Below are 22,877 nucleotides of genomic sequence, written 5' to 3' on the forward strand. Positions count from 1 at the left end.
CAGGGCACTGGCCGCTCCAGCAGTGAAAACGGGCTTCCCTGAACCTGAGTGTGCGGGCTGCTCTGTGAACTACGGGTTCAAAGAAACGACAGCCACGTAGAAACGATGTCGACGAACGCTGCGCAACACAGACTAAGGTCACTGTCTCATGACACCGTTACTCGGCGATTAAAAGCGTCAGTGCCTGGAAGACAGGAAGTGATGTGAGAACCGCACCTCCCACCACCCCGCCCCTTGTTGGTGTCTGGTCTCTCGGCCTACAGTCGAACAGCGTCTTGGCTTCAGGGAGCGTTTACTTGATCAAAGCACGAGGGACCGGCTGTGCCATGCCCAGGAGACGTACGGAGTCGAGAATCTGTGCCCACAGTCCTGGCTCTGCTCAGCCATCCTTTTCAGGCCGCTCCAGGAAGACGGAACCAGCCGTGCAGGGGACGGGGGAGTGGGCTCTGAGGCTGAGGGCACAGGAGTGCGTGGCATGGGGCCCCGAGTCCGAAGGGCCCTTGTGTCAAGGGACACACAGACACCGCTCTGCCTTTCCACTTCCTCTCTGCCCCAGGAGACATCTGAGGTGGCTGTCACTCGGGCTGCCAGACACATGGGGGGGGGGGGGCGGTCGGTATGTGTCGGAGCACAAGAGGAGAGGAACCGGGCAGGCAAGGCCTGGGCCCTCAGCTGTCTGGTCACACGTCCTGCAGCAGCAAAATGCAGGCTCTTACGTGCGCGCTGACACTTAAGGGGGAGCTGCTTCTGCGAAAACCACAGGGATGCTAACACCTCCGAGCCCACAATGCCACCAGCAACATCTCAGAAACCTGGTGGAAAAGGGAATCCAAGAAGAGGAAATGACCCACTGTTGCCGGTGTTAGGGGCCAGATGTGAGACAAACTCTCTGGTTTTGAAAAGGATGAACCTTTCCGATCGTCTGCAGCACAGCAGACCATGCCAGCGCGTCACAAGCGGAGGGGGTTCCAATTACCAGGATGACCAGGAATCTCTCCTCTTTCTCGAGCCAGCGCTGGTCCTCCTCCATTTCCTGCTGCTGCCGGATCAGCCGCTCTTCCACCAGCTGGGTGGGCAGCACCTGCCCGATCCCGCGCAGGTCCAGGGCCGCAGAGTCCTGGCGGGAGGGAAATACAACAGCACATCCACTCTCAGGGGCCTACTGAGGATAGTTTTGCTGTTTTCTGTGTCTTTCCAAAGGAAATGAAGCAGAACGGCAAGGGCGGTGGAAAGAGGGCCTCTCACACTCCGCTCACGGGAGCGACTTTCCCAGAGGCGGCTCGTCACCTCCTACCAAGCATCTTTGCCAAGTACAAGGTCGTTCAGCCCACAGCTCCACCTGCAGGGATTTATTCTAGAGAAACAATCCAAGGAACGTGCAGAGAATACATCACTGGTTACGGTGAAGGAGTGAAAACAGTCTGGAGGTGGACCAGAAGGAGGGTTAAACTCCGTGCACACGCTGCGGTGAACCGAGCAATTGTTAAACACGCTCACTCCAAGGACGAGGGCACGGGCAGTGACCACAGGCGTTCTGGGAGTCCAAGAAACAACATTTACTATCACAGGAGCGGTTCTCGGTTTACCGGGCAAATCTGGTGAAAGTTACCATGGCCCACAGAGCGGCAGGCTCTGTCGCCCTGCCCTGCTCCTTCCGGGGACGTGCCTCCCGCACACGCTCATTACGCTCAGGCTGGTGCGCCGCCTTTCAGACGGGCGGGCTGACGGTGGCGGCATCTCTTGGTTTCAGTGAAAAGGACTCACAGAGCTAGGAAGCACTGGGGCACATGGAGCACCTTGGCGTTCGAATGAGGTCACTGAAATCAACAACTCTCAGGATTCAGAAATAGAAGGTACTTTGGGCAAAGCTTCATGCTAACACACGAACATCCAGCTTACCTCCACGTTGGGCTGCCACATCGATATCTCCTGTGGTCTGTGATTCCATGAGTCCGTCTGGTCCAAAAGAGATGCCTGACCCGGGTAGATGCTGCCAGCCGTGGCTGTGACCCCATGTGAACCAGGATAGCCAGACACCTGCGAATGGGAGGCAGCGGGGGTCACACTCCTGCACAGCTGTGCCCTCCACACGCAGGCCAGCGGCTAAGATGACAAAGAACACCGTGGAAACGCAACAGTGGTGCCCGAGACATCCACGTCCGGATCCCCGGAACCCGGGGCTGTGCCCCCTCACGTGGCAAAGGGACTTCACACACGGGATTGTAAATGAGGAGACTTGAGACGCGGCGGTCACCCTGGATTATCCGAGCGGACCTAACGGGAGAAGCAGGTTCCTGACAAGGGCCAAGGGGGGCCGAAGGGGAGAGAAGGGGAGATGTGGCTACTGAAACGTGCTCAGAGAGGTACGGCAGGGCCGGTTCTGAAGGCTGGGGAAGGGCTCACTGGCCAAGTGAAGCAGGGGGCCTCCGGACGCTGGTCAAGGCAAGGCAATGGATTCTCAACTAAAGCCCCAAAAAGGCAATCCATGAAGGCCGCATCGAGAGCTAAAGCGAACACACCAGCAAGTCGGAAATTATTTCCCGTGCCATTCTGCAGCCTCGATGCCAAAGCAACAGGGACCACGGTCACGGCTCTGTGGCACTGCTCCCGAGCGCTCTTCTCTAATGAGCTAGAGCTGGCGGTGAGCGAAGCCCGGCCCCGTGTCCCCGCAGCGGTGGCCATGGTAGAGACAAGGCGCTCAGGTGCACGTGCAGAAAGAGTTCAGGGCAGAAGGAAAACGAGAGGGTTGTTTATGTGGTTCCCTCCCTCAGTCACGAGAAAAAGAGGGGATGGAAGCAGCATTTGTTTCCATAACTCGCTAGGCGAGTACTGTGTGGCCAGAGTCGTCAGTTAATTCTTCAATGAGATAAAGCACAGCCAAACCCGTATTTCCAAACATCAACACGTTCTTGAACAAAGATTTCGTGCATCGGTTAGGTCTCCAGGCATGGATTTATCCCCAAATTGCATACTGACAATAAACTTTCAAATAAGGTGTATGGATAGTTCTCATAGTTTACTTAAAGGAAAATATTTTTTTAAACATTTGTTTTTTGAGAGAGAGAGAGAGTGAGCAGGAGAGGGGCAGAGCGAGGGGGGACAGAAGATCTGCCCCGACAGCATGGAGCCCAACGCGGGGCCTGAACTCATGAACCGCGAGATCATGACCTGAGCCAAAGTTGGACACTCAACCAACTGAGCCCCCCCGGGCTCCCTCTTGAATGAAAATATTTTAACAAAAAAATTCCACTAAAATAAAGTGTCCTATCGCTATTTTTGGTCAGAAGGGACACACTACTGCCAGAGAACTTTCAGGAATTTGCACAGATTTCAAGTGTTCTGTGGCAGTCACACAGCGGAGTGACAGGATCCAGTGAACATTTTAGGCCAAGAAGGAACGTGAGACAGCGGCAGGCAATGGCCCGCTGCTGTTCCCATTTGCAGGATAAAGAAACCTGGCACCTGGGGGAGGTGAATCGTTCATTTCTTCAGTGAAAATAGGAGTATTTTAATTTCTCTGCCCAATCTTTCCTCTGTTCTATACACGCCTGTAGGCACTTCAAGTGGAGGCCAGTCTCCGTCCTCATGGGCTCTCACTCCACGGGGCGGCAGCCACTGACCAACGGGCACCAGAGCCCCAGGTCGTGAAAGCTGCACAGACCGGTGCCCTGACCGCACGCTCTCTCGGTCTCGTCAGCGGATGTGGCCGCGTTTTCTCTCAAGAAGCCTGGGGTCCGGTGCCTGCCCGGGGCCCGGCTTCCCTCCTTGGGCCACCCACACCCCTCCGGCTGCTCTGAGCACCACCCTAGGTCCGGGCTCCGGCTCTTCAGCCGTGATGAGTCACGGCCAGGCAAGCTGTAACCCACGCTTCCGGCGACCGAGGGGCCCAGGAGCGCCTCCCTCGAGGGTGGAGGGCACGGGGACAGTCAGTCACCGCCAGCCTGCGGAATGAGGAGCTGCCCCGGAGGACCCGATGGTTCACCCTCCCCTGGCAAGCGGGGGTCTCAGGACAGGGTCTCCCAAAACAGGGCTGCCAGTCCTGTACTAGAGCTCCTGGGGGTGCCTGGTCACGATGGAATACTGCCGGGCCCCCTTCAGAATTAGTACGCGGGGGTCCGGAGGCAGTCAGCCAGGCAAAGGGCCGCCGCGTGTCCACTTTTCGCGTTCTGTCTAGCAACATCCTTCTAGCTCGGAATGGCCTGCACTCACCCGGCAGCCCAGCACCGCACAGGGAAGAGTGTTGTGTTGTCCACACTGACCCAAGAGGCCTGGCTTTAAATAGAGTTGAGAGGCACGTAAAGGAATAAAAGTGCTTTCATCTGAGTGAAGGAGGCACAGTAAGCGGGCTTCTGTTTGCTCCCTGACACACGGGTAACTCAGGGGAGACGGCAGTTAAGGGAAGTTCTCCCTCCCCAGACAGACACTCGAGGACCACCCGCTGTTTGTTTAGCGTCTGAGTCCTTCTCCGGTCAAGCACTTTCTGTTAGAGGCCGGGTGTCACGGCTCACCCAGCCAGCCAGCTATGCAGTCGCCTCAGAGGCGCGGCAACGGCAAAGCCACAGCCGATACCAATTATAAGAGGGGGTTTTATTTCCCAGAAGCGATTTGGCCCGCTACCCAAATAACATCACTACGGGTAAACAATCTGTGGAATAGTCCCCAGCACTACAGAGGAGTGAATTAGCGACACCCTCATCAGGACGTCAACGCACAGACATCACACCCAGTCAGAGCAGCTGAGCACGGGGGACGAGCACACCCTGTCTGGTCGTTTATCTGAAAGCCAAGGACACGCCACGCCAACCTCTCCTCACAGTCAGAGGGTGGCTGCACCGGGCAGCGGGTGACACGGGGAAGGGGAGGGGGCCCTCCAGGCTTACAGAAGCTTTCTCCAGCCGGTGTGGCGCGGGGAGCACGGTGTCTACTTCGGTCAGAACTGGGTCGAGTATACCTCCACAGGGCAAATACCCTTCCCTCAGAAACAGAAACATTACTGACTTTGCTTCTGGTCCTTTCCTTTCGAGGACAGTCTTCCCCAATGTGCGTAAGCTACTTATTAGCCTGGAAGTCTGACAAGCTTTCCACACCTGTCCATATGGCATCTGTCCAGTTCGCAAGGTACAATCGAATGTTGTTTTTGCCTTCCAGAAAAACCGCCCAGGTCATCACTACCTCTGCGCAGTAGGAGCCGCTGGGTTCGCCTGCGCCTCCCCGAACAGAGGAAGGCGATGGGGCTGAGGACGTGGCACGGGACAGCCGCCCAGCTGTGTGAAGGCCACCCTCTGGGCATCAACACGCCATCCACTTACAGCTACTAGTCAGAGTACTTTCTCAGTTCTCTGCGTGCCAAATCACTCGTAAGTACCGAAATGAAAAAATGAATACGTGTGACGCACCTCCCCACCCCAAACGTGAAGAAGAATGCATCTCACATCTGTCACGACTGGCAAATCATACCTGGTAATGATTGGTCTGTACCATGTGCTGGGGACTGGGATAAAATCCTTCGCTGGACCGCGGACTGGGGTAGCCAGGTCTGCTGGGCTGTGAACAAATCAAGAGAGTGTCGTATGAATGAGTGTTTTGATAATTCTGTTAAGTCTATGTTTCACTGAAAAGAACAGAAAAAGGTGTTTCTCCAAAACGCTTCCATTGGAAAGAATGATCAAGGGTGTCAAGGCACTTCCGCGGGGGAAGCAGCCTGTCCCAGCGACGTCTGGGGCACAGGATACCGCCACGTGACACAACAAAGCCGCACCCCTTCCTCACGACACACACAAAGATGAGCTCAAAACCGATCGTGGATCTACACGGAAGCGGCAAAACTGCAACACTCAGGGGAGAACAGGCATCTCTGTGACCTGGGTGAGGCAACCGTTCCCTCGATACGACACCAGAAGCTCAATCGAGAGTGAAGAAAGATAACCCGCGCTTCGCCAGAATTAAAAGCTCTCGTGTTGCAAGTGAGGCCGCCGAGATAGAGAAAGAGAGCCCACGGAGTCTAAGAAAATACTGGCTGATCACTTAGGAGACAGACCCAGCAAACACAAAGAACGCTTGTAACTCAACGATGAAACGACTATCTGGCTGAACATGGGCAAAGGGCGAGAGGCCCCAGGGAGATCCACCGGTGGCCAGGAAGACCCGGCACCCAGGAGACGCACGTCAGGAGGCTCTCCGAGCAGGAGCCGAGCCCGTGCTCCTTCCGCTCTGCTGCTTCCCGGCTGCGTGACTGTGGGCGGGCGAGGGAGCCCACTGGCTTCTGCATCTATCGAACAGGAATCCAGCTAGAGGGACGGTGAAGTCACTCCCAGCTCTAGAATTCTCAGTCTGTCTGTGGCATACATGAATTCAAAGTTCATAGCAAAAGTGGTTTAGCCTGAAATAGAAGATAAGCCCATGAAATCTTCTAACCCTGAGGGACTGAACGGAGGACAAACCCGCTGCTCTCCAGCCAAATGAAGACCAGAATAAAAGCAGATGGACTCAGGTACCAGCAAAGCCCAGGGGAGGAAAGAAACGCCTCGGAGTCTGCGTCTCCTCCCGAGGACGCACGTGCTCCTGCAGGAGCACACGCTTTGCTTGGCTTCTGAGTGTCTAGGACCCTCTCATCACCCCACAGCTCTGCTCACACGGCCCACTGCCCGGATGCCTGCTGCCTCAGCCTGGGAAGCTCCACCCCAACTTCTGAGTCTTCCACGGTGATTCCGTGCAACCTCCTGATTTCTCCCACAGACGTGACATCTCAGTCCTCGGCTCTCCTCCGTCACGCGATTCAAATCCTGACTGGGATTGCGGCTACCTCTGTACCTGCCCAAGCCCTGCTACTGTGGGGCTGTGAAACCTCTGCGGGTGGGGGTGCCTGGGTGGCTCAGTCGGTTAAGAGTCCGACTTCGGCTCAGGTCACGATCTTGTAGCTTGTGAGTTCGAGCCCCGCGTCGGGCTCTGTGCTGACAGCTCGGAGCCTGGAGCCTGCTTCGGATTCTGTGTGTCCCTCTCTCTTCGCCCCTCCCCCACTCACGCTCTGTCTCTGTCTCTCTCTCAAAAATAAAGATTAAAAAAAAAAAAAAAAAATCTCTGCGGGTGGAAATGCTCCCTTAGCCCATGAGCCTGCATTTCAGTGGCCCAGATGCGGTTTACCCCAAACTTAACCGAATAGGAGGATGGATCCCTGAGACCCCCGGAAGCAGGCAAGGGACATCAAGGGGGTGTCACAGGCTTTACTCTGTGTTCTACGGTGGCATTTTCTGTGTTCCATGACGCCTGAGGGACTACTCTTCAGATTTATATTTTTAAAGATTTCATTTGAACAAGTAGTGAAGGAGAGGTAAAAAGAAAACAGTTCCATTATCTCTGTTCTAGAACATTGGACCGGCAACACTCATTTTTTTTTTTTTAAGTTTATTTTTGAGAGAGAGAAAGCACAAGTGGAGAGGGGCAGAGAGGGAGGGGGGAGAGAGATTCCCAAGCAGGATCTGTACTGTCCGTGCGGAGCCTGGTGTGGGGCTCGAACCCACGAACCACGAGACCACGACCCGAGCCATGGCTTCACCGACTGAGCCACGCAGGCGCCCGCAACACTCATTTCAAAGGTATGTGTTAACATGTATGCACCGCCATGGCGGTGTGGACTCCTGGAGTCCAAGCGCGGGAGGAGGCAGAATCAGGACAGTAAGCGGCTCTCTGATGGTCGTACAGTTGTGTCCCGTGGCTTGAGTCCTGGAGGTCGGATGTAAGTAACAGGCAAAAATAACAACTTTTCCTCAGTGTGGCCGTGTGCACCGAGCTGACGTGCTTTCCGTACGAGTTGACAGTTGGAGGGGCAATGTCACCGGTGGTATTTTCACCCTTTTTCAGAGGATAAAGCCGCGGCTCAGACAACTCCGTCAACGTGAAGAGGCTGCACTGTCCACGCGGGCAGACCTGCTCGACCCCCAAATCTGCTGTGCGGTGACGCCGCCCTGTGGCCAGTGTGCTTGGGCTCGACAAATAAAACGGAAAATACAGAAGGAACTGATGAGGGGCCGGCAAAGTCACCACACAACGTCCCACAGGGACTCAAATACCTGAGTGGGTAACAAAAGAGAGCACTTGCAAGGTTCCGTTTCAAAATAAAACAACAGGGAAAAGGATGAAAACGGGCTTTATGGCAGACAAGACGATCGTGAAACCGAATTCCGCGAGCCCGCGACATGGAGAGCGCGTGTCCCGTCAGACGGCTGTTCGTGTTCCCTACGAGCAGGGCGTCAGCATGGCGGGGGGCGGGGGTGCGGGCCGTGGTCAGGGCCGTTCACCTCTGCGCCGCCACGTTCCCGACGGGGTCACGGGGGCGGGGCCGTCGTGGGGACTGACGTCCAGTTCTTGGAGGATGGCTTCCGCGCGAGCGCCTGGGAACTACGATTCGGCAGGTTACTCTGTCTCCTTCTCTAAGACACACACTCGGATTTTAAGGTTTTTAGAAAAGCAAACCGTGGAGCTGCAGGAGATGCTGCTCAAGTCTGGCCACGTGAGGCGGGGGAGGAAAAGCCAACACACCCTAAACCGGCGGTTCTCAGTCGGGTGGCAGTGTTCCTGCAGGCGTCCAGGGCACCCGCGAGGGCGCCGGGCTGAGCCCGACGGCACCGGGGGTCAGAACGACAGGACCCGCTCTCCTTTCAGGCACCTCGCTCGGCCTTACATAGGTCAACAGCAACGGTCCTGCTATCTGAACCCAAACAACACGGGGCACGGCTTCCCACACACTGAACCTACCGGAACAGCGGCTACTGTGCACGCTGACGCGCCATTTTGTTTTGTTTGAACTTGTACCAGGATTTTTCGCCCTTCAGAAAATCGCATCGCCACGACCAGCGCGTTCACGCGTGGTTGGGGCCGTGGGCTCTGCAGGCCTAGCGGCCGTCTGTACCCGTGGTGTGCCCACACAGGCAAGCGCTTGACCGTCTCACCGCTCCTGAGTGTCTCCTACAGGCGTGTGCATGACGTTGTAGTTTCCTTCTATAGTTGGCAGTCTCCCGGAAGAACCGGCGTGTTGCAATTAGGAAGGCGTTTTATTACCCACGTATCCCACCTCAGGGTTAGCAGTAGGGCATCCCAAAATGCTTCTTATGTAAGCGGAGTGCTTGCTGCGTGCTGTTCGGGCTGAGAAACGCTGCTGAGACAGCCACTCTCAAACACTCTCTTCAGGACCCCTTTATATTTTCAAAGATTACCAAGGACTCCAAGAGCTCTTCTTCATCTGAAATGTATCTACTAATATTTACACCAGGAGAGATGAAAACACACACTTAAAAATAACAACAAACTGGGGCACCTGGGTGGCTCAGTCAGGTAAACGTCCGACTTCGGGTCGGGTCATGATCTCATGGTTCGTGAGCACCGAGTCAGGCTCTGTGCTGATAGCACGAAACCTGCTTCGGATCATCTGTCTCCCCCTCTTTGCCGTTGTCCTGCTTGCTCTCTCCCTCATTCTCTCTCTCTCTCTCTCAAGAAACGACAACAACAAACTAATTACATGTTAAAAAAGTATCTATTTTTTCAAAACTAAAAAAAAAAATCAGGGAGCAGAGGGGCACCTGTTACACGTATGTAGACAAATTCCTTCAACGTTCGGCTTCACAGAAGGAAGCCTCTCTGCTCTGTGTGCTGTGCTGTTTCGCTGACCGTAGCACACAGGGAACGCCCAGCCTCACGCAGCAGTAGAGCTGGAGAGGAGACAAGTGTGCTAACAGTTTCTTAGCACAGCTGTGGGTACTGTTTGTCGGTGTTGCCCCCAAACAACAAGCGGCAGTTTCTTAAGAGTGACTTTTGCGACGTGGACTCTGAAACGTATCGTCTGTTGGAATCCATCGCTCCGTCCTGTACTGCGAACGCATCGTCCGCCTGCCCGCGTGTGATCCTGTGATACCCTGCAGCGGTCACCTGGAAGCCGGGAGGCCCCGAGTCCCGTGGACCTGTGCGCTGCCGACCCACTTCAGCATACGTACGGAGAAAGTCGTGTTTGTTCATACCGCTCTGAGCTCATCCCAAAAGCCTCAGAATTCCGACGCTCTCAGGTCACGGTGATGGGGGTAAGTTTCTCAAAATTCTAATTTTTGCTCGAAGACTCAAATTGTATCACTGGCCACAAACACTATCATTTGTTCTTGATGACACAGTCTTGCTTCGCTCCTTGAGAAAGCACCTACCGAATGCATGACTCTGACCAACCACAGCGTCTGCCCACTCCTTTTTCAAGAAACACTGGTCTTCCACGGGGAAAGCGGTCAGTTCCGCAGGCCAGCCGCACAGCAAGCGTCTTCCGGTACTTTCTGTTTCCTCCCTCGGAGGATGCGTGACCGCTTCGCCGGGGTCGTTCTGCGGCACCCTGGCGTCGCTCTGGCACAGGTGGCGAAGAACCGGTGATGACCAGCTCGGTCTGGCACTGCCGCCCTAGCGTGCGTCGCGGGGACGGCTGCTTGATCCGCGGTTACGTCTGCCGCAGGACTGACAATGCCGGCGGAGTGGACGAGGCCAGGGGCACGTGAGCATTACTACGAAATGGGTGTTGCTCCCACGGCCCTCTGAAACGGTCTAGGACCCGCAGATCCAAGAAATACATTTTTAAAACCGCAGAGAAAGATATTTTTAGCCGGAGGCTTTCCCATGAACCGATGGGGATGTGCAGGACAAATCACCGAAATGAAATGAACCCGGAGCGGGGCTCCCCGGGCTGCATTCCTCACGGGCAAACTTCTCTGAAGATTATTTTGTGTCCAAACATTGGTATTAAATATTGATGAAGAAACTGATAACAATTTTTGATAATCAGCTTTGTGGTTACGGTGCCTTTGCCATTAAGTACAATTAAGCTTTCAATTTTGAATCTGGAACGTGGGAGAGAAAAATGTTTCCCTTTAAAAAACTAATTAGGCTACGTGACAAATGTTATTAGTACACAATGTTCATCTACAAAAGCCCGAGATCCTACATGAACTGAAGAGGTTTAAGTGGAATTTATTGTCCGAAAACAGCACAGGCAGGACTATAACAACTGATGAGGCTCCAGACTTCCCGCTAACCCGGGTGGAGGGACAGGAGGTGACGCTGGGCTAGCGGGCTGGCCTCTCGGAGACAAGGGACTCAGCTGCACGCCTGTCAAATGCAGGGGCCATAAAGCAGAGTTCGATTCCACGGATCACTGTGGAGAAGGGAAAACTGTGCCCAGACCTGATTCTGGCTGGCAAGGGAGCCGGGTAATGAGTGTGTCTGTTCATGTTCATTGAGCGTCTGTAGGTTTATACTAGCGTTGGCGAGTTTCTAGCCATGAAAACGTTTAATCCAGGGCTTGCCAACCTTTTCTTCAAAGTGTCAAAGAGCGAATGTATCAACCTGTGCAGCCACAGTGATGGGGCTGCAGGCTGAAACCAGCCAGGGACAGCACACCAGTGAAGCATGCAGCTCATTCCAGTCAAACTCCAGCGACAACAACAGGCAGTGGGTTACGAGGTGCTGACCCGATCTCCGATCAGAGAGAAGAGCCTCAAAATAGGCACTCTGAAAATGTCTCGAAACCAGAAAGAAAGGCCTTTGTACTCTAAAACAGAAAAAGCCTAACCTCAGACTACACCTTCCAAAATTCAGCCACACGAGCATTATTAAACCAACATTCTACAGACTGAGCTACAGGAAAACGTTGAGACGGACAAAGTTTCTTCATTCTGTGGAGTTTTGGGGGAGCGCTACGAGATCTGGGGCTCACCGCCAGGTTCGCACAGCACCTGACGCCTCCGTGACTCCATCAGGGCCGCGGAGGCGGGACCTCGGGCAGCCTTCACCGCATCCCTGAGGGCGAGGGATGCTAAGACCCTCGCTTCACAGAGAGGATGGTGAGGCTGGGAATGGGGAGGCGGACTGCCCGGTCATCAGAGCCCCATGTGAAGAGATCCACTTGGCCCTTGGGCCTGAGGAACCAGCTTCCAGACTCTCGTGCCTCCCAGGCCCGGACCACTGTGCTGTGGCTCAGTGTATATGCAAAGCGGGAGGGCCTTACATGCTGGGATGAGGGGCTCTCAGTTCTTCTGTGGGTGACAGCAGATCTATCGTTAAATCAGGAGACACGGAGGTGCACTGGTTTCGCTCTCACTCAAAGGAACACCAGTCGAAGGTGGCGTTGGCCCTCCTCCTCTGGGCCTCGGTTTTTCTACTTGTTCAGGAGGCTGGACCAGGGAACCCTCCACCTCAAAACTTCTGAAGAACTGTGTCAATACCCATAGTCCCCTTAAATGTGTGATGTTTACTATTACACAGTTGAAAATATTGACCAAGAAAACAGAAGCTTTCAGGCATCGTTAAAAGTTGGTAGAATATTTAAATAGTACTTTGTGCTATCAGATTTCTGAACATTTTTCAGAAAGAAAATGAAATAATTGCCAGTATCTGCGTATGCTTTTAGCTCATCGAACAGAAGGTAAAGCCTACCATCTATTTAAATTCCAGAAGACGTTCTGAACTGGATTATTCATGGCAAGTAAGCCACTGTGCGAAAATACCTTTCTTTCAAAAGCAAAAGGTATCTGAAGAATTCTCAACCGCGTGAGAGGCTTTAACCGCCAACTATGAGCAGAGCCCGGCCACCGTTTGGCTGAGCACGGGGGGTGGGGGGTGGGGGTGCCTCGGTGACCTCGCAGGGCCGCAGGGCTTGGGGGAGGGGGACAGGCGAGGCCCGGGGTTGCAGCCAGCAGATCCTGACCTGCAAATGCGACGCCTCCGGCTCCCGGCCAGGAAGGCGGCCGCAGAGAGCAGGTAGGCGGCACGTGTGCACAAGGCTCGCAACCAAACCCAGCCCCAGAGGAAGGGAATTAGGGACCACGGGACTCAGTTTACGGCAGGGCGAAGCGTGGAGCGTTCAGGGGCCTGGCTTCGGTCCATCTGAGGTCTGCATCCCGGCTCCATCCTTCGCATGCTCCCTGACCAGGGGAAGCCCTCCTCCACGCCTGGCGTGCTCACTGCAGTCTGGGGGTGGGGGTGGGGGTGGGGGTGGGGCGAGCCGAGGAGGAGCCTCTGAAGACCGCGTCTAACCTCACACAGGGCCTCCAGCCGAAATGCAAACCAGGGAATGAGTGCGGTGAGGGTAACACGCAGGGAGCAGGGAGGCAGGCGAGGGGAGAGGCGTGACACTGGCGGCTCCTGGGACACCCTGACGCCCGGGTGCCTCCCACAGACAGCAGCTGCCTGCACCGGCAGCCTCGAGAGTTAGCGGGAGCGATGCCAGAGTTGGGGGAGGGGCCCCTGCTACCTTGGGTGGCGCTTCGTCGGACCCTCCGGAGTCCCAGGACACTGTGACCTGTCTTCGGGATTCCATCCTCATTCGTTCTTCTTGCTGAACCTTCTCCTCCTCCAGGATGGTGCTAGAGAGACAACACACGGTTCAAGGGGAGCTGATAGCCGGAGCGAGTGGGCACACACCAGGCCCCCCACCCCCGGGCTGATGTAAGGAGCGCCGGCCGGCCGACGAGAGGGCAACGAGGACGAACGGGAGAGCCGATCCGGTCTCTAAGGCTAGAGGAGCCCCGGTCCCGACGGCGAGCCAGCTTTCAGCACAGCCGCAGGGGAGAGAAGGGCAGCGGGTGAGACCGGAGAGACCGGAGAGCTCGTGGAAACCCAGAGGAGCGCCAGGAGGGGAGGTCTGTGAGCAGAACGGCACGGCCCCGAGACACCCCGAGCAGCACTTGGTCGGGCACGGCCACGCCTCGGGACGGGCCCCTCACACGCACACAGGCCCCCACCCCAGCGCGCCGGGGGACAATCCACAATCCGGCCAGTAACCTCCCCAACTCTCAGCTTTATCTCGTCGGGAAAACGAGGCCACGGGCCGCCGGTGCCGCCGCCTGCCACGCCGAGGCCACCTGCCGCCCCGCCTGGCCCCGGCCCCCATCCCCACGGGTCGCCGCGGCTCCTGAGCCGTGGCCGCCAGCCTCACCAGCTCCCCGGTCCGCAGCGCCCGCCCCCTCCCCCCCCCCCCCCCCGCCCCCGGGGCTCGGTGGGCAGCAGGTCCCCGAACCCTCGGTCCTCACCGGGCTGCGGCTCTCTCCCGCACGCCTGCGGCCCCCGGCTGCTAAGAATGACGCTCATTCACGGTTTCGAGCCTTCTGGCAGAGCGCAGTCAATAACCACCCAGAATTACTCATGAAAGAGTGAGGTCAGCTGCACAGACCCTTTCCAATCTGGGAATCTGCTCAACTGTTTCAAAAAGACATTCCTGCCTGATGGGAGGCTGGAGCGGGCTGTTTCTCACACAAGCTAACTCATGCGATCACCTTAAAGTCAGGAAAGCACAGAAATTCATTTCATAATTGCTCTGAGTCAGCAAACCATTACTACAGACGTGAGGGCTTTTTTTTTTTCTTTTAAAGGCATGGGAATGTTTTCCTCACTGATGACATTAGTGCGTTAGAGTAAAAGCTTTCGGTCCCAAGATTCCACTCCCTCTTGAAAACATGAGTGTGGTTTCCTTCGTGCTCCAGCCAGACGATCACGGCTTAGAGAGGAGCACGGAACCCGAAGAGCACTTAAGAGTTAGCGTCACCCTCCAGGCTGGCAAGGGGCGTGCCGAGCCGGCACTGCCAGGAGGCCGGCCCTGGGGCTGAAGGAGGCCAGAACCCTGGTCACGATGCACCGCCAGCATGCGTCCGCTCGCCTCCTGCTCCCACTGGGCTGAGAGCTGCGACCTGACAGCCCGTTGTCTTGCGTCCAGAATCAGCGTAGACGTGGAGCATCGCTGTGCGCACGAACGACGACGAGGCACAGGGCGCCCGGGGGAGTCAGTCCGTTAAGCGTCCGACTCTCGATGTCCGGCCGGATTCCTAGCAGTGCTGGCTCGGCACACCCCTTGCCGGTCTGGAGGGTGAGGTCACGATCTCACAGTTCGTGGGTTCAAGCCCCAGCGCAGAGCCTGCTTGGGATTCTCTCTCCCTCTCTCTACCCCTCCCCTCCCCTTCTCTCTCCCTCTCCGCTCCTCCCTCATTTGTACTCTGTCTCTTTACCTCTCTCTCAAAATACTGAAAACAATGAGAGGTGAGTGGGTGAGTGAAGCCACAACCAGTAGAGTCAACTTGCTGAGCGGTCAACAAGTTTCCAGCCCTGTACTGTCCACAGGGAAGGAGTGCAGGCCACCTTCTTTCAGATGGCCACTGGGAACCAGAGTCCAGCCTGGGGCCAGTGGCCCGAGAGAGGAGCTCCCCAGGGTTAGTTTGCACCCTGCTCTCATCCAGGGCCCTCAAAATAAGTAACAGACCCCAAATCAGAATTTCCAAACATTTCACAGTTTTTAACGACTGAAAAACCCATAAAAGTCAAGGAAAAATCATCTTTTTTTTTTTTTTTCCCAACTTCTTCAAATAATTAAAATACGGGCAAGCTATGAGGTGGCCAAGCAGGACATGTTCTTTAATGCCACAGGAACTGCATTTTAAGTAGGCCCCACTGAGGCAGTTTATTTCATAAGGCTTGTTTTGTGATATGGGCCACCCTGATCTTAAGGTTACCGTTCCCCCACAAAAACTTCCAGAAGGTCACGTGAGGTCCCTTGCCATGGGAGACCCTCTCAGGCTCCGTCCACCCTGGTTCTTCCATCCACATCCGCTCTCCCCCACTCTCTCCGAATCCTTCACCGTAGCCCTCTGACCACATAACCACGTATGCGATTTCACTGCTCCGTGGGATCTGGACTGTGCGTGTCCCACCGCTGTCCTGTCCATTTACAGCAGGTGCACGTGGCAGGCAGTGCGGTATCTCTTTAACCGAACCCGCTAGTCACGCCCCTTGTAGGGCAGCGGTAACGGGGAAGAGTCCTTGGATCCCGGTATTTGGTTCTCATCCCGAAAATCACATGTCAGATGCTTCTGAGAAACCGTCACTTGTTGCTCAGAGTAGTCAAGAGTATAAATAACTCATAAAAGATCTGTTTTTACAGTGGGAAGGCTAGTCCATAGACGGAGTAGGCGTGCACACGGAGACATTTCTGGGCCGTTCTCTCCAAAGCTGCGGCACAAGCCCGAGCAACAGGCTAGAAAGCGCAGAGGGTCAAGGAGGTCAAATTTAAACATATTTTCCCAAACTGCAAATATCTTTAGTAGCAATACATTCCATGTGAAAGAGTCGGGCCGCCTGCTGTGAGCTGGCAGGGAGCCCCACGGTCTCCCCTGGGAGGCCAGTCTCTAGGTCTCAAACTTGCAAGCGGATGAACGAGTGAGGGGGCTTGGGCTCTTCCTTTACAGACATCCGAACGCGTGCCCATCGACCAGCCCCACTTCGTGAGACAGGTGTGAAAGGAGAAGGAAGTGCTGTATGTGATGTTTCTTTTATTTTTCCACTTCCCTCCCAACAACAGAAATGGTCCTCAAAGGAATCGAGTCCGATTCCGAGGACAGAGAGCGTGGGGGGGCTGCCGACTGTGCTCTCGTGGTCTTGCGCCCTCCGTGAGCAAGTACGGCGAGGTCTGATTACATTTCCATTCTGGAGCGACACAATGTGATTTCACTTCTGAGGCATTTTCACGGAGAGGAAAGGAGTGGTCCAATGGGTTCCTCTCCTTCCAGGACTGAGCTAAGACACAGAAACAAATCTTCAACCCAGACTGGGTTCGGAGTGGAGAAGGGCCATTGGTCCTGCACAGCTGATGGCCGAGCCGTCCAGGCTGTCCAAGCAGAGAGCGAGGGCCACAAGCTGTGGGCTGCGCCTCTGCTGGCCCGTGTGGCTGCAGGTGGCCTCGTCTTTTTCAGCGTGTCTGCTTATTCCTAAATGAGACTAGTAGTGTCTGTCCCACCCATCGTTAGGGTGGGGAAACAAAGCATGCGGGGGGAAATCAGTAAAACTTTTAAGTAGATGTCAGTCAGCTCCACACTTTTTTACCTGACCTTCTGCTACTAGGAAAGAAAGGAGATTTTCTGTTTCGTTTCTGCGGCGTTTCTCGTGTGAGTGGAGGCACTACCGTTCTCTCCTCTGAAGCTACACAACATTTCTTCTTTTAAGTATAGGAAATACCCTTTGCTTGAATAACGTTATTTTCAAGATTGGGCTTTGATCACCTAAACACAAAATCAGTCTGGGTTTATAGGCTACTTAGGCGAATCTGGAAAACATCCAGACTGAAAGGAAAAAAAGCCAAGAGGGAAAGAGCTCGTTCTGGCAAGTTCTCAGGAATACCAGTTTTGAAACATGATCTCCTTTAATTACCCAACACTGCCTCACCACAAAGGAATGGAATTGACCTTTTAACAACAACAACAAAAACCCGGCTGATATCTTTGCAGAAAACAAGTCTGGAGACTTTAGATGAAACTGAACTGTGTATCTGTAAGTGGCTGACTGGGGAGCTAAATGCAAAACCTGCAGTGGTACAGCGCCTGCCTGGGCTCTTCGTCTCTTACAAACGGCAGAGGAGCCTGGACGTCTGGTTTCACGAAGGCACCAAGACTGCGTTTCTCTTCGTGTTTCCCAAACTGCAGGAAATAGCGCACTTTTGTTTGCTTGTGGCACTGCTCATCTCAAAATGCTTTTCATAGAAGGGATTTCTACTGAAATCTTTCTTGGGGCACCTGGGTGGCTCAGTCAGTTAAGCCTCCGACTTCGGCTCGGGTCATGATCTCATGGTTTGTGGGTTCGAGTCCCTCGTCGGGCTCTGTGCTGACGGCTCAGAGCCTGAAGCCTGCTTTGGATTCTGTGTCTCCCTCTCTCTCTGTCCCCTCCCCTGTTCATGCTCTCTCTCTCTCAGATAAACAAACATTAAAAAAAAAGTCTTTCTTTAAAAATCGTGACCTCTTTCTGTTTCTGGCAAGTCTGCCCAGCTCCTATTGGACCAACACTCATGCGGACAGTGACTATGGGCTATGGACCTAGGACAGCACAGGAGAGCAGCCCACAGCAGCCAGACTTTGAGGGGGCTGGCACCATGGGGGCCATTCGCCAGAAAGCAGGCCCTAGTCTCATAGATTCTGCCCAAATCTCTAGCTGAACCTGGAACCACGCATACAGGACAGGCTCTGAGCAGCCCCGCTAAGGCTAAGAGAACTGAACTGAGACATAGGCTACTGCCCACAGCATGGGGAGAGAATCTGCGATCCGAGACCAGCCTAGCTAATTGCCTGCTAAAACACACAAACCATTCTCCAGAGGAATATAACTGATTCCAGAGTTTCTGCGATCTATCACTCACAATGTCCGGTGCAGAATCTCTATAAACTCAAAAATACTCAACATACAAATAAACACGAAAGTGTGATCCATTCTCATGAGGAAAAAACAGTGTAAAAGACGCAACTCCAAAGACGACTCAAGGTTGGAATTAGCAGGCAGGGACTTTGAAGAGCTACTGCATTCAAGGATATAAAGGAAAATCTGTTCATAATTAATGCAAAGATCAGGAATGTCAGCAAGGAAATAGAAACTGTAAGAAAGAGCCAAATGAAAACTCTACAATGAAAAATACAGTATCTGGAACGAGATCTCTGCAGGATCGAATGACTGGTAGGGTGGAGATGACAGAACAGTTAGGTGGCCTGAAGATAAATCAATTCAAACGATCCAATCTGAAGGACTTGGACAAAAAAGACCGGGGTTGGTGGGGGCGGGGGTGGGGGAGAAAAACAACACCCTGGGACGTGAAGGATGCTATCACGAGGAGTAACAAACACGCAATGGGAATTTTAGAAGAAACTGAAGCAGAAAATACCTGCACGAGTAGTTGTGAAAGTCATACACTTACAGATTCAGGAGTGTCAGGGAAGCCAACGTAAGATCCATACAGAGAAAACCACACCCGGTGCATCCTCGTTAAACTGCAGAAGTCCAAAGATGAAGAGGAGCCCGTGGAAGCGGCCAGTACAGAACGACAGAGCACGGACAGAGGGATGGTTTCTTTCCCAAGGAAGTCCCTTGACTTCTTACTAGAAAGAACAGAGGTCAGGAGGCAGCGCAAGAACAGCTGTAACGCGCTGTCAAGTCGGAGCTCCATTCCAGTGAGATGAAGTTCAATTCGTTTTCAGATAAGAACCCCAAAACTAACGGAATTCACCACCAACAGACGTACACGGGAAACGCTCAAGTTCTTCGGGTGAGTGGGAAACTGAACGGAAGACGCCTTGCTGGGAAAGAATGAAGTGCACTGTGCAGAGTTAGGTATGAAAGGCTGTTTCCTTGCTTAAAATACTAGCTAACACACACACACACACACACACACACACACACACACACACACACACAATCTCATTCTGAGAGGTCACTAACATTCACACATGAAACCTATGGCATCTAGAGCACGAAGGAGCGAGGTGGTGGCAAACGGGTCTTCTCGGCTGCCAGGACTCGACCCCAGTAAGCACAGTCCAGTTGCTGAGTCAACTCGAAGGAGGTGGGGAAAGTGAAACGTGCATGTTGCCATCTCCGGAGCCATCACTACAATTAAGCGCGGAAGGTACTGCTGAAATGCAGGTTGGGGCTTAGAGAGAGAGGTGTGGGAGAGAGGCCGTTGTCCTCCAGGTGCCGAACCCTCAGCCAAGGACAAATGGACCGAGCACAGGGCACTTTTGCTTCCCTCCGGGCTGGGCTTTAGCCGCGTGTCAATCTGTACCCGGCACAAAGCCAGGGTTTCTCCATCTGCTTCCTGCACTCCTCCGTCCGCCACCTACACAGAAAGGGAGACCTTCGTGGCCGCTCTGCTGTCCCCTCACGTTCTTAGGGATAATGACCCCGGAGACAAAATTCAGTGAAGAAGAATGAAAAACGGCTGCAGAGGAGGCAAAACTGGCAACAGAAACAGGACGGAGGGCAAGGGTTTCCATGTGGGCTGGGAGGGCAGCACTCCGACCGGACGGAGTCACTGTGTGCAGGACTGACACATAACGCCTCATCTGGTCGGAGGCCTCTCCTTACAGGTCACACAGGTGAGGGAAGACCACAGCGCGTGGGGAAATCCAGGAGGCTGGGAGCAGTCAGCGACCCGGTCAGGCAGGAGGGCACACTGTGGCCGATGGGCAAGAAAGAGCCCTGGTCTCGGAGGCAGGACAAAGGGGCCCAGTCTGAGGTCTGCCCCTCGTGAGCCGCACAATCCAGGGCAAGTCACAGGACTTCCTGAGCCTCGGGCTCCTAAGCGAAAAGGGAAATCGCTACTCGTTCTTAAGAACCGCTGTGAAGTCAGGGGCGCCTGGGTGGCTCAGTCAGATGAGCGTCTGACTCTTGACTTCGGCTCAGGTCACGATCCCAAGGTCGTGGGATCGAGCCCCGCGTCAGGTTCCATGCTGCGCGTGGAGCCTGCTTAACATTCTCTTTCTCACTCGTGCTCATTCGCTCTCTAAAATCAAAAATGAAAGTAAAAAGAACTGCTCTGAAGTCAAAGAAGGAAATAGGCATGAAAACGACCTCTGCAGCCGTGTAAGTACAAAAGACTAATTTTTATGAAATGCACATTTAAACCTCACTGGAAATCTGCTCACACAAAACCAAGCTGCAGAGGTGTAACGATACACCCTCGTGTGGGCAGGAGCCAAGGACGGGTCACGAGGAGCCTCACGGAAGCAGTTGAGACACACTTAGCGCAAAAAAGGTCAATGTCGTATCAATTCCTACTAAATTGCAATTTACTCTTGACTTTTTAAATTACTGGTAAGCCTAAGGATGAAAAAAAGAAAACCCAACAAACAAAAAAACCCCTGAAGTTCAGACGCCGTGAACATTTGAAGATGTGTGTAGGACGACCTGAGAAACTGATTACTCTTCTAGATAATATCTAGACCCAACAGGTTGGCGAGGGAAGGATACAGATATGATGACTAAAGAGAGATTCAGACACCACCTTTGAAAGGAATTTTGGAAGCAAATACAAAACCACTTAAGAAAATACACAGAGAAGTGGCACAAATACCTTGAATCATCAATCAGACCCAGAGCTTTTAATTTAGAGTCCACTTACTAGGATAAATGAAGACTCAAAAAGGATTAAAAAGGCTTGTATAAGACACCGTTCACGGATTGAAGGTGGAAGGTCCACATCTCTACGACACATCTGTGAAATGTCGTCATATTCGGTATGTGGATCACGACAGCTAACGCTCTTAAATCCAGGTGACCAGACTTCTCTCTGAAGTACCTGGTCGCTCCTCTGTGCGCTGAGATGCCCAAGTCCCTTCCAGATCTTCGGGAGCCGCTCTGGTGTGACCAGAGCAGCGGTGACAGGGCGTGCGCCCACCCCGAGCCTCACACAGCCCAAAGCATTTCAGACAGTTTCTCGTGACCCTGAAAACCAAGCTGGGTGGGACGTGGGACCCTGCTCCTCCAGGGAGGCAGGGTCACTTGCCCAAGATCACGCAGCCTTCTCAAATCCCTTCTTCGGCTCTGACCTTCCTAACACAACACTCACCACTCTGAACAGCAGGGTGAGCTCCCGTCTGTGCCCGCACCCGTGCAGGTTCTACCTCCCCGAGCACCGGACGCACGGTTCGTGTCCGGGTTGGGGTGGGGGAGGGGGCAGCCTGCAACTTCACTGGAGTCGATGGTCAGACGTGGTCCGAAAAACATGTAATAAATCCGCGGCCGCAGCCGCTCCAAGCTGTTACTTCCTAACCGGACACATCTCTCACAGGCCAGCTTGCTTGACAAAGTTCAAAAGCAAACACGACCACATTCTCAACCTGACAGCCCGCCCTCCCCTGCCCCCAAGGCCCGCGCTGCAGACGGCCTCCAGTCACCCCTGCGGGGCCTCGTGTGCGACTTCCACCGCCGCTCCGCGCCGTATCTGGGGCCCCAGAGGCCCACGCGGCACGTGCCGCACACTCGGGAGGTGACGGGACAAAGATTCGATGCCAGCGCCCGGCGGCCATGCGGGTGGTGGGCCCGCACACGCCAGGTGCTGCCTCTCCCTCTGGGGAATTTCTCTGGTTCCGACTGAAAACAAGTAAGAGAATCACAGGAGCAGGATTCCTTCGAACACTGTGGTTCTTTCTTTTCTTCCTTCTTTCCCCTTTTTAACTAAGCACTGACCACGTGCCCACAGTCGCGGTCCCAAGGCAGAGCGCGACAGTGCACATACGGATATCTAGCCGCATCTCGGGTCAAGGCCTGGCGCGCCCGGGACTCAGCGGGCTCACTGCCCAAGCTCGGCCCTCCAGCCTCCTTATTTGTGAACGGGCGGTGGTGACGTCACCTACGTCTCCAAGGACCGTGAGGACTAAGATGACCTAACGTGTGAGAGTTCAGGGCACAAGACCTGGCAACGGAAAGCACTTAGTAGCTGCTGGTTCCCGATGGCACCACTATGGAAGCTGACTGTAGAGGGCAGAGACCGGCCATCAAGGAACATGGTTTGCTTTAAGAGGTCTTCCTGAAGACCACAGCGATGGAGACCAACTCAAAGCACGGAGCGCCTTCCCCAGTGACACGTATCGGGTCAGCGTTCTTTCAGGGAAATGGTTATGTTCTTTTACCACTTACATTCTTTTTTTTTTTTTTTTAACGTTTATTTATTTTTGAGAGAGAGACAGAGTGCAAGCAGGACAGGGGCAGAGAGAGAGAGGGAGACAGAATCTGAAGCAGGCTCCGAGCTCCGAGATGCCAGCGCAGAGTCCGACGTGGGGCTCCAACTCACAAATGGTGAGATCACGACCTGAGGCGAAGTCAGAGGCTCGACTGACTGAGCCACCCAGCCGCCCCTCCCGCTTATATTCTTTTGCCTAAACTTCATATGTGAAAACAGTGAGCATAGAAACATGGAGTCGTTTCCAAAGGTTTAAAAAACCATTATGTCTGGGGCGACTGGAGTGCTCGTTCACCGCTGGGGGCAGCACGTTGTATCGGCTCCGGAAAACCAGCAGGACCTACTGACCCTACACCTGTGCACGCCCGCTGACATT

The 22,877-nt window shown here is 54.2% G+C and overlaps 1 protein-coding gene across 17 annotated transcripts in view; it reads right to left on the reverse strand.

Moving 5' to 3' along the window:
• The window catches only part of PTK2 (protein tyrosine kinase 2), a 257,636-nt gene that overhangs the window by 24,833 nt on the left and 209,926 nt on the right, over positions 1–22,877 (reverse strand). For 16 of the 17 annotated variants that reach the window (XM_042924271.1, XM_042924268.1, XM_042924270.1 and 13 more), the window contains 4 exons: positions 13,274–13,385; positions 5,458–5,544; positions 1,900–2,037; positions 977–1,117 (listed from right to left, as the gene is read on the reverse strand). In XM_042924271.1, coding sequence (XP_042780205.1) covers positions 977–1,117; positions 1,900–2,037; positions 5,458–5,544; positions 13,274–13,385 — 478 coding nt within the window. Of the gene's footprint in view, positions 1–976; positions 1,118–1,899; positions 2,038–5,457; positions 5,545–13,273; positions 13,386–14,051; positions 14,308–22,877 lie in introns of those variants that run through there. The other variant, XM_042924280.1, reaches the window with a different exon arrangement.

This window comes from Panthera leo, chromosome F2 (assembly GCF_018350215.1).
Source record: "Panthera leo isolate Ple1 chromosome F2, P.leo_Ple1_pat1.1, whole genome shotgun sequence".
NCBI classification, from domain to species: Eukaryota; Metazoa; Chordata; class Mammalia; order Carnivora; family Felidae; genus Panthera; species Panthera leo.